At 60.7% G+C, this 11,504-nt stretch overlaps 1 protein-coding gene across 2 annotated transcripts; it reads left to right on the top strand.

The window, feature by feature from the left end:
* Positions 1-197: 197 nt before the first annotated feature.
* On the top strand, positions 198-8,413 carry N4BP3 (NEDD4 binding protein 3). 2 transcript variants are annotated; one of them, XM_082623883.1, is made up of 5 exons: positions 198-342; positions 5,364-5,714; positions 6,203-6,718; positions 7,163-7,390; positions 7,515-8,413. In XM_082623883.1, the coding sequence occupies exons 2-5, from the start codon at positions 5,394-5,396 to the stop codon at positions 8,040-8,042; spliced, it is 1,593 nt and encodes a 530-aa protein (XP_082480009.1). In that variant the 5' UTR covers positions 198-342; positions 5,364-5,393; the 3' UTR covers positions 8,043-8,413. The 2 variants fall into 2 exon arrangements, with proteins under 2 accessions (XP_082480009.1, XP_082480010.1); XM_082623884.1 differs by having other exon boundaries at positions 210-342; positions 5,367-5,714.
* The last annotated feature ends 3,091 nt before the right edge of the window (positions 8,414-11,504 follow it).

Raw genomic sequence — 11,504 nt, 5'->3', positions numbered from 1 at the left:
CGGGCGGGGCTCAGGTTGGCACGCAGTGGGCGGGGGTGGCCCCTGTCCCCGCCCCCCACATCCGGGGGCCTGGGCCCGGCTGTGGGCCGGCCGTGCGCCAGTGAGTCAGGCCGGGTTTTCCCTCCGCCTCTGGGGCAATCTAGGGAGCGCTGCCGAACGAATTGGCGTCCGTCCCTCGCCAATCCGGCTTTGGCGCCCGCCCGCCCGCGTTTTTCCGGCGCTTGCCGCCTGGCCGCTCCAGCCTGGTTCGCAGTCTCGGCTGGAGCCCGCGCCCTGGAGGGAGGGTTCAAATCCGTGCAAGGGAGCTGCAGCGCGCGAGGGGTGCGGAGCGGAGCCGGCATGGTGAGTGGGGCGCGCAGCGGCCTGGGGCCGGACTCGGGGGGTGGGGCCGGCCGCCGAGGTCTAGCTTACCCCCCGACCTTGGCCAAATTGGAGCCCTACGCCGGCCGAGGTTCACGTCTGAGAAGTGAGCGAGGGTGGCAAGGTGCGGTGTGCGCCCAGGTACCCCTTGCTTCCAGATACCGAAGCACCGAGGTGCGGGATCGGGGACCGTCCGCGAGCAGGGACGCTCTGCTGGGAGGGCGGGCTGCAGGTTACGCTGCAAACGCGCTTTCCTTGGGGCAGCTCCTGGGACCCCTGTACCACCGCTGGGGTGGGGCAGGTGCCCTTGGCGCAGGAGTCTGACCTCGGCTTCCCCGCCCCCAGCCTATCCGCTCGGGGCAAGCCTTAGAGAGGAGCCTGGGAGAGACATCCCCTTCCGCCCCTCAGGTAGCTGGAGGACCTCCCGCAGTTCTGGGGGAGCCCTCGCCTCGGGCACAGCCTTCCCCGGGAAAATTCCATGGAGATGCCAACCTCGTCTGCCCCTCCACCTTACCCACGAGACCCCTCTCCTGCCCTCTCCCGCCCCCTCCTGGATACCCGCTTCCTCCCCTACCCCCTACCCTGTACGAGCGGCAGCTGCCAGCCTGCTGCCAGGGGTCCCATGAATAGGGGACGCTCCCAGGTCTTGAGCACCATCCCAGTCTGGCCACAACCATTGGCCAAAGTGAGGGCCCGCCTGGGGCCGGGCGGAAATCGGGGACCTGACTGCGTCCAGAAAAAGGACTGGGACCTGTCATCTCCCACCCGACAATCTCCCCGCCTCCACGAGCAGATCGGGGCTCTCCTCGCTTGCACCAGGAGCTCAGCCTGTCCCTCGGCCTCGGTGCTCCCTGCCCCGGTGCTCCCTGCCCGGACTAGGGAGGGAGAGAGGCAGGAGGCTCTCCTGGGCCCGGTGATGGGCCTCCTCCCAGAGCCCTCTTAGGCGGGGCTTCTCTCTCTACCGGCTGGCTGTGTGTGGGTGTGTATGTGTGAGACTGAATGAATGCAGCCAGCCTGCTCCCGCCACCGCCTATAGAGCTAGCAGCTTCCAGGGCTCAGAGTCCAAATGCAGCCGTGCTTCCACTATTTGTTCCTGACCCAGGGGCAAGCAGGGGGGATTCCAGGCTGAGGGGACTGGGATTCAAACCAGCTTGGTTGCAGGTGCCCTTGCAAGTGTGGGGAGCTGAGCAGATATAATACACAGCAGTGTGTGCCCATGGAGGGCAGCTGGTAACCCCTGGCTGGGACAGCCTGGAGCAGAAGAGAGGGCCTTGCCTGGGGAGTTGGGATTGCTTGTCGTGTGGGATCTTAGGCAGGTCACCTCTTTCTGGGCCTCAGTTTCCCTAGCTGTAAGATGGGGTAAGGGTAACTACTGTCTTCCCTGCCTCCATGAGGCTGTCATGGAGATGAGATGATGAAACGAAAGGGCTGATAAAAACTGTACAGTGCCGTGCAACTGTAAGTGACCATATAGTGATACTAAGAATCGCTCCTGCAGCATTTAGACGCTGGACTCTGCCTTTTCACAGGTCGAAGTGGGACTAGGGAATGCCAGCCTCTCCCATTCCCTTCTCGGGCCCCTCTTACTGACTGCCCCCTCTTTTGGAGCTGGGACATTCCAGTCCCATTCCTCAGGGGCAGCTGCAGTCATGCCCCTCAGCAAAGCTGATCCCGCAGCAGGTGGTGGGACCCTCCCCTGGGGCCAGGGCTCAAGAGGGGCTAAAGGCAGCCAAGGCCAGACTGGGAGCTTCCTACCCGAGTACTCTGGGTGCACCCCAGAGGAGATGCACAGTGCCTCCCTGAGTGTCCTCTCTTATTCTGCTTCATGGCCAGGGTGGTCCCCCAGCCCTGTTCTCCTGTCTCCACCAAGGGTTGGTCCAAAGGAGATGCTCCCAGTGTCCAGGCTGTCTGTGTTTCTGGCTAATCTTGGAGCGGGTGGAGGGGGAGGTGGAAGCAGGATTAAAGGGGCCAACCGGGACCTGTGCAGAATAGGACCTATGTGGCCCAGCCGAAACCTTGCTGGCAGGGCGGTGGGGTGGTGGTGGTGAGGTTCAGCTCTGTGCAGAGCTCTGGGCCCCAGGCACGTAATGAGTTCTGGGCGGGGAAGCCCAGGCACTTGGAGGAGGCGGCCCTGTTTTTCGCTCTGGCAGTCCCAGTGAGGCTGCAAGGTACTTGCTGTCTCTCCCTCCCTCCTCCCCCGCCACATCCTCTCCTGCACAGCTGCCCTGGCCTGAGTGGACCAGTCCCTGGGCTTCCAAGCAATGGGAAGGAATGTGTGTGTTGGGGGTGTGGGGGAGGCAGGGGACGTGGATGGACTCCTTTAGGAAAAAGGACTGTCCCCAGACTGAGACCTGGGCAGGGTGGAGCCTCCCAAAAGCCAGGGGCCTTGGCCCTACTTGGGGAGCTAATAATATAGTCAGAGAAGTTATCTAGGAGGGGTGGAGGGTGGAGGGTGGGGGCCTTAGGGAAAGACAAAGGGAAGGGCTGTTTTTGCCCCTCCATCTAGCTCCATAGTTATTTCAAATTGCTCAACTCACTTGTGGAGAAAAGCCGGTCGTGTGTGTGTGTGTGTGTGTGTGTGTGTGTGCGTGTGTGTGCGTGTGTGCGTGCGCGCGCGCACACACACACTCCCCTACATCTAGCAGCCTTGGGGCTAGGGAGGACAATATGTATTCGTGTGTTATGCGTGTGTCTGGAAGGTGATCAGTGCTGTGTGGATGACCTTGAGCGTGACCGTGTCTGCTGTTGGATCCCCTCTGTGTCCTCTAACGGAGGAACTTATGTGCCGCTGGTGGCACTGACTGGACTGCCGTATGTGTGGGGTGTATGTGCTGCTTTGGCCCATGGCTGCCTCTCCCCTGGACCTGAGACCCTTCGTGGGGATTATGGAGTGTCGGTTATTGCTCCCTGAGGTAGGAAATGAGGCTCTGGCGAGCAGAACGTGAGGCACTGTGTGTTTGGGATAAAGTGGGCATATTTGGCACCACTGCCACCATCCCAGCCACCATGCTCTCACCAGGCTTACAGTTCACAAGCCCTTTCACCTCCCCATCTCTGTGACTGTCACAGCAACCCTATAAGGATGGCAGGGCAGGTAGAGTCTTTACCACTTTGGGGAAGGGTGGGGAAACGGAGGCATGGCGAAGGGAGGTGCCCCGTGGAGAGATGGTGTGAGAGTGTGCTGGAGACCAGATTCTCTGCTCTCTACCTCCCCAAGAAGCAGTGACAGGAGTTCAGTGGGCTGCCCGACACAGCGGTGTCTGTTGCTGGGTGGGCTTGTCATGGTGAGGGGGTGTCAGATTGGGGGGCAAGATGCTTCAATTCCAGCTCTTGAGCTGTGGGTGACATCCTGGGTCCCCACTAGACATTTGGCAGCCGTGGTACTAGAATCACAGGCATCCCCACTCTGACCAGCTCTGTGACCTTGGGCAAGCCACTTCACCTTTCGGAGCCCCCAGTGCCCTTACCTAAAAACCCAGATAGTTAACCATGTGCCAGGACTCCATGAGACCCCTACGCAGGACCATGTCACTGTAGGTGCCCAGCACCTGTCATTCCTTATCTGGATGACTCCCTTAACCCTGTGTGGCTTGTGACACCCCCAGAGGGGTCGAGCTGTCTGGGGGCTGGTAGGGGAGGGTTGGGAAGGTTGCTTTTGCCCGGGGTGAGATTGAGGGCCACAGGGTGTGGGGGCAGGGCCGTGCCCTTCCATCCCCCTCCCTCCTTCCCACTCCCTGTGAGCTTTGTGTTCTACAAACACAAAACCTGGAAATGGTTGAGGAAGATGGAACCTCCTAACCATTGTTTGGAGCGGGAGTCAGTGTCCCGGAAGCATATTGGGTTGCGGGGCAGGGTGGGGGGGGTGGACTGGCAGCTGCATTGTGCCTGCTGGGTGTCTGTCTGTGAATGGGAACAGCTGGGTGGGAGGCAGAGAAGGTGGCATTCGTTCATTTAGCGAGTCTTTTCTCAGCACCTACTATGTGCCAGGTGCTGGCCTGGACACAGGGGATCCAGCGGGGCACTAGGGACAGGCCCTGCCCTCCACAGTGTGGTCCCAGCACAGGTGGGAGACCTGGTCACTCGGGAACTTGCTGGCGGCGTTCACGCATCTACCAGCCAAGCTCAGCTTCAGCCAGCCTGTGTTGATCCTGGCTGTAGGCCAAGCCCTGGACTGGGCGTTTCATCCTCTAATCTTAGCCAGTCCTCCCAGCATCCCTGAGTGATAAGAGTTGTCATGGCCATTGTCCAGATGAGGAAGCCAGGGCCCACACACTGATTGGTTCCACACATTGGGTCAGGATATGGGCCCCGCTGCCTGGTGGTGGGCTTTGGAGGGGCAGCATATACAGGGGCTGGCAGGGGCTCCAGCTGCCCTTCCCCCTCACACCACTGCCCCAACATGGACACCTGTTCCGGAACTTGTGGCCATTGTTCCCACCGTCCTCCTTCCCCTCGGGCCCTTCCTGTTTGTATCCCTCCTGCGGTAGTCCCCAACCCCACCCGTGCCAGGTGCTTCCCTTGGGAAAACTCTGACCCTCTGCAGGAAGCGAGGTTGAATGGGGTTTTCCCCCTCCCAAGGGAAGAAGGAATGGAAATTCTGAGGCCACCAGCCCTGGTTCCCTGGTGCCCTCTGCCCACCCACCACATTGGGTGCCTGGCAGGAGAATGAACAAAGTCAGAGTCAGACAGCGATGGAGTCCTCAGCTAGCCCAGTCCTGGGAGGGGCCCCTATCCTGCTGCTTCAGGTCCTGGTCCCCCGTGACCCCAGTCACACACTAGCCCCTCGTCAGAGCTGGAGCACTAGACAGGTGGCCTTGGTGGCCTTGGGACCTCTACTCCTTTCTCTAGGAATCCTGTCTTGGATTCTCTCTGGAACCCACATCTGCCACTCCTGGGTGGGCCAGGTGGGGAGCTGACACAGAGAGCAAGCAGCTGGTTTTAGGGCATCAGGGGAGTTGGGCAGCAAACACCTACCTACTCTGATGGAGCCTCCCGACCCCCAGAAGCAGCCGCCTGTGCCCTGGTGAAACTTCATGGCCACAGCCCCAGGCCCTGTTGGCATTGCCATGGGCAACGTGGGCAGCCTGTTGGAACGGCAGGACATTTCCCCTGAAGAGCTACGGGCAGCACTCGCAGGGTCTCGGGGCTCCCGCCAGCCTGATGGGCTGTTCCGGAAAGGCTTGGGCCAGCGTGAGCTCTTCAGCTACCTGCACCTCTCCAAGAAGGACAGCAAGACCACCAAGCGGGCCCCTCGGAACGAGCCTGCCGACTATGCCACCCTCTACTACCAGGAACATCCTCGGACTGGTGACTTCAGCAAGACTTCTCTGCCTGAGCGGGGTCGTTTTGACAAGGTGTGCCTCTGCCGTGCCCCTCCCTACTGTAGTAGTGTGGGGATGGGGACTTCCTTGGAGACCCTGATGCTGGGATGGGGTGTGAAAGTCTTTTTTCTAATAACATGTGGAATTTTTTTTAATATATAATTTATTTATTTGGTTGTGCCGGGTCTTAGTTGCGGCAAGTGGGCTCCTTAGTTGCGGCACGTGGGCTCCTTAGTTATGGCAAGTGGCCTCCTTAGTTGCAGCATGCATGTGGGATCTAGTTCCCTGACAGGGATTGAACTGGGGCCCCTTGCATCGGAGTGCGGAGTCTTAACCACTGCGCCACCAGGGAAGTCCCATCAAAGTGTTGCTATGGGCTGGCTTGAGACTTGGTCACTGCCTCCTGGCGACATGTCCCCCATGTTCTCAAAGAGGATTCCCAGGGGCTGCGGGAGGGAGCATCGGAGGGCAGAGCAGAGCAGTCAGCCCAGGGTCTCATTCCTGCCCTCTCTTCCTGGCAGTGCCACATTCGCCCATCAGTATTCAAGCCGGCATTGGGCACCGGGAAAGGCTTCCTGTCCATGCAGAGCCTGGCGGCCCACAAGGGTCAGAAGCTGTGGCGCAGCAATGGCAGCCTGCACACGCTGGCCTGCCACCCTCCCCTGAGCCCGGGGCCCCGGGCCAGCCAGGCCCAGGCCCGTGCCCAGCTGCTGCATGCCCTCAGCCTGGATGCGGGTGGCCCCGAGCCCGAGCCCAGTCTGTCCGACTCCTCCAGCGGAGGCAGCTTTGGCCGCAGTCCCAGCACTGGCCCTAGCCCCTTCTGCTCCTCCCTGGGCCATATTAACCACCTCGGGGGCTCCCTGGACCGGGCCTCACGGGGTCCCAAGGAGGCTGTGCTGAGCTGCTTGCCCGAACCACCACCCCCCTACGAGTTCTCCTGCCCCACTCCCGAGGACATGGCGGCCGTGCTGCCCGACACCTGCGAGGAGCTCAAGAGGGGCCTCAGTGATGAGGATGGCACCAACCCCTTCACGCAGGTGAGAGCAGCCCCTGCCTTGGTGCGCTGTTCTGTCCCTTGGCATTAGAGTACAGGGCAGACAGAGGGTCACCAGCCAGCTCTTCCACACGGCTCTGGGCACAAGAGAATAAGGAAGAGAGAGGTGATTTGGCTCCTCTCCCCAAGCCCCATGTGGTGGGGATGTCATGACATTGGTGGTCCTTGCTGGGAGTTGGGTGGGAGGGAGACTCCCTGGGAGGGCCATGTGTTGAGGACACTGCACCTCTGGAGGACATCGTGGGTTAGGGCACATGTGTGGCCAGAGCATTGGACCCTGGACCCTGTGGTGTTGAGGCACAGGACGCTAGAAGCAGCTGGAGTGTTGGATCTGTGGGCCAGCCATGGGAGTGTAGGCAGCCGGTGTCCGGGGGGCAGGGCTGTGTGTGGATATCGGGGCATGGTGGGTGCCTCTTCCTCTTGGCAGGTGCTGGAGGAGCGCCAGCGGCTGTGGCTGTCTGAGCTGAAGCGCCTGTACGTGGAGCAGTTGCACGAGGTGACCCAGAAGGCCGAGCGTAGTGAGCGCAACCTCCAGCTACAGCTGTTCATGGCCCAGCAGGAGCAGCGGCGCCTACGCAAGGAGCTGCGGGCACAGCAGGGCCTGGGCGCAGAGGCCGATCCCAGTGCCCGATCAGAGGAAGAAGCCCGCTGGGAGGTGAGAGACTAGGCATTCAGAAACTCCTGCCCTCGTTACTGTCGTCCCATCCTCTAGCTGCCTTCCAACTGGTCCCCCCTTACCCTGCTTTGCTTGGCTCTTGCCCATCCCTGTCCCCCTTCAGGTGCGCCAGAAGACAGCAGAGATTAGCCTCCTGAAGCAGCAGCTGCGGGAGGCCCAGGCTGAGCTGGCACAGAAGCTTGCTGAGATCTTCAGCCTGAAGACGCAACTTCGGGGCAGCCGGGTGCACGCCCAGGCCCAGGACGCAGAGCTGGCCCAGCTGCGAGAGGCTGTGCGGAGCCTGCAGGAGCAGGCCCCTCGAGAGGAGGCCCCAGGCAGCTGTGAGACCGATGACTGCAAGAGCAGGGGGCTGCTGGGGGAGGCAGGAGGCAGTGAGGCCGGAGATGGTGCCGAGCAGCTGCGGGCTGAGCTGCTGCAGGAGCGGCTCCGGGGCCAGGAGCAGGCACTGCGCTTTGAGCAGGAGCGGCGGATATGGCAGGAGGAGAAGGAGCGGGTGCTGCGCTACCAGCGGGAGATCCAGGGGGGCTACATGGACATGTACCACCGCAACCAGGCGCTGGAACAGGAGCTGCGGGCACTGCGGGAGCCCCTCGCGCCCTGGAGCCCTCGGCTTGAGTCCTCCAAGATCTGAGGCCAGCGGAGTGAGCTGACAGCAGAAGCACTGTCAGAAGATGGCTTGGACAAGCCCACTCTGAGACGGCCAGCTCCTTCCTTACATTGGTCTGGGGCAGAATCTGCTGTGACCAGCCAAAGATGGAGAGGCTCGCCGAGAGGAGGGATCCAGTGGGGCTGTGGGCTGGATGGATGCCAGCAGCAGGAGCCAGGGCAAGGCCCTACTGGCTGAGGAATACCCAGGCAGAGCCCAGCCCTGCTCCCTGAAGTAGGCGTGGCCCAGGAAAGGAGGTTTGGGAGTGAAGAGCCCTGTGATGCAAAAGGGCCAGCGTGAGGGAGGGAGGCTGGGGTGGGAACATTGGCCTCCCCAGAATAAAATCACATTTTCTACGAGGAGGCACCAGGTGATGATGTTGGGCGTGTCCCTGACCTGAGTCCAGAGGATCGTGGATGGTCAGGGTTAGGGCTGTTGTCCCAGGCTGTAGCTCCACCATGTTCATGGTCAGTGGGGAGGGTATACCTTGTGCCTCTGTGTGCAGCTGCTGGACATGAACGTTGGGGACTGGAGGAATCCTTGCCCTGGCACCACAGAGTTCCTTAGCTGCCATGTGGGATGAAATTCCTTTCTTTAGCATCAGTGGGACTTTTCAGAAGGCAAGTCAGCCAAGGTATTGCTGTAACATGGAACGACGTCCTCTTTTTGGAAAGTCTGGGCCCCAGGTTCCCAGGCCCAGCTGGATGCAGGGCCGGCCTAAGACAGCTTCTGCTGGAGAACCTGCTGGAGGGGCCCTGCCCCTCCCAGAACATACCTCCCACCTTTCTCTCTGGCTTGTGCACCCCTCCCTCCGTTGGGATGAGGGCCCTGGGAAGGTGCGGGAGATGAGGCAGAGAAAGCTTGGTAAAGGGCCAGAACCACAGCCCTTTCCCACAGAACCACAGAACGACAGGGAATGTGGACATTTCCCTGTAGGCATGGGGGGCCATGGGGTATTCTTAAGCAGGAGTGAGATATCTGATTTGTATTCTGGAAAGTTCTTTCCTGGGAGGAAGCACCCCCATCCCTGGCCCTGCATTAAGCTTCCTGACCCTTGCTCTTAGCCAAGGCTGGTCCTTGGCCCCTAAAACCCACTCCCATCCTTGCGCTCTCAGACATCTGGCTTCCCCTCTGGCCCCTTGCCCCCTCCTGGGTGGGTGATCTGGAGCACAGAACCAGTCTGGCTGTGCAAGAGGCCTCTCCCTAGCCCTTGCTCTGAAGTTTGATGTCCTTACAGATGCATCCATATAACTGCTGCCATGCATGGAGCACTTCCTGCCTGCCTGGTGCTGTGTTAGGCTGTCAGGGCGTGGGGGGGTCGGGGGTGAATTAGATGTGCTTCCTGCCACAGGGGAGCCAGCACACAGACGTCTCCCTCCCAGGCCTTGTCATGGTGGGGCAGTGGCCACCTCTGAGATCTCTGCAGAGACCCCCAGTTTGTTCCCTATGGCTGTGATCAGCTCCTTCCCTGGCCACGCCTGGCAGCCCCCTCAGGCCCCAACAGGTGGGTGCTGGTGGTGGAGCGGAGTCGCTGTGCAGGGGTTTGGATGCAGCTGTGGAGTGTGAGCCAGTGTGCCCCACCTTTTTAGGGCAGAGAGCAGGGTGTGTGTTGTCTTCCGTGAGGGTGGTGTGTTTATGTCTGTGTGAGTGTCAGGTGTGTATAGTAGAGATGTGCTGTGGGTGGTGGGTGTGTCTAAGGGGGTGTGTTTGGGGTTCCTGGGTTGGAGGCCTGGAGGGCTGCTTCCTGGCCCCTCCCTCTGTTGCATTCTTTCCCACCAGTCTCAGCCCGTTTTAGCACTGGCCAGGCTTGGCTGGAGCCTGTGGCCAGGGCAGACCTCTGGGCCTAGCTGAGACCTATCTGGGCTCACCCCTGAGCCCAGGTCCTCTGCCTGGGGAGGGAAAGCAGGGACACTTGGGTTAGGCTGGCCTGTCCATGACAGGCCTTAATACCCATTTCACACACCCCTTCTAATCGAGGTTTCGGGGTCAATGGTTCCTCCAAAGGGCCCTCCAGAGATCAGTGCTAGCCTGAAGCCTGAGTCACCCCCAGGGCCTGGAGCTGGTCAGGCTGGGTGCCCATGTGCCCCACGGTGGCTGGGGTCCACCTTTTGGTGTCCCAGCTCTGCAGAACAGCTCCCCACCCAGCAATTAGGAAGCTGGGCTGGCCAGTATAGCCAGCGGGGAGTGGGCGGGTGGTACCAAAACTTGGCAACTGTGCCAGAAACCAAAGCCAAGCCCAGATGTAGGGGGAGGGCACGAGAGAGCCGAAGCTGGGGTGGCTCAGAGGGAACCAGATGCCTGTGAGCTCATCCCTGCTGGGAAAACCAGTTCCCTGTCCCCAAGCCGGCTGGGTGGCTCTGGGGCCAGCCGGTCACAGGTGTCACTGTAGTGGCTACTGCTTCCGGCAGCCCCTCTGTCCTGCCCCTGGTGGATCCCTCAGCTCCCCAGCTGTCCTCAGACCCCCTCCCCCGGCAGACTAGGCCCAAGAGCTAATTCTCTCCAGACTGAGACTAGCTCCCTACACTGGGCTCCCTGCTCTTGGTCCCTCTTGTTCTCAGCTCAGATAGCTTCACACCCTCCAGTGGCTCCCTGGGCCCCTTAACCTGTCACTTGAGGCCTCTGACAGTCTCCCTCCAGGGTCACTGATAGTGGTGCCCCTCCTGATGCCAGCAGCCCTCTGGGCCCTCATTCTCCAGACGCCCCCTCACGGTGCTCAGATCTTGCCTCCTTAGGAAAGCCTTCCCTGCATGGACACCTTGCCTAGGCAACTCCTCACTCCCTATGCCCGCAGCCCCTCCGTCTCTCCACCAGCTTTTTCTGTGCTGTTGGAATTGTCAGTTTGCCTCTGTTTCCACTGGGCTGTGGGCATGGTTGGGGCAGGGCAGGCTCTTCTGTTTTCATCCCCAGAGCCTGCTCTGGTTCCAGCCCAGCAGGCACTGGGGGGCTTTGGAGTCAAGAGAGACCACACCCCTCCCCTGACTAGCATATGGATTCAAGCTGGTGGGGCCGGGGGAAGATGGCAAAGGCTCCAGCTCCGAGCGTTCATTCACCTTTTGTGCCACCTGGTCTGAACCAGGTCTGTGCCAAGCACTGCCATTCACTGCACAGTGATGTACTGAGTGCCTCCCTCGGGGAGGAAGCCAAGGTGGTCAAAGCCTCTGCCCCCATGGCCCTTCCCGGAGGGTGGGGGAGAGAGACAACACACACACAGGTCCACAGTAGTGACTGGCCCAGAAGAGTGCAAACATACAGGGGTGGGGACAACAGAGGCACCTCCACAGTGGTGAGCAAGTCAGCAGATCACGGGGAAGGCAGAGGGAACCCGTCTGGGGGATTGAGAGTAAATTTCTTTCAGACTGGGGGAGCTGCAGGTATTAGGGAAACTTTTTCCAAAGAGGGTGCAGGTGACAATTCAGATTGTGTAACCACCACCCTAGTAGGTGGGGG

The sequence above is a fragment of the Mesoplodon mirus genome, assembly GCF_964341445.2.
Source record: "Mesoplodon mirus genome assembly, chromosome: 5".
Lineage (NCBI taxonomy): Eukaryota > Metazoa > Chordata > Mammalia > Artiodactyla > Ziphiidae > Mesoplodon > Mesoplodon mirus.
Note: the sequence above shows the minus strand (reverse complement) of the source record. Positions and strands in the feature narration are given on the sequence as shown.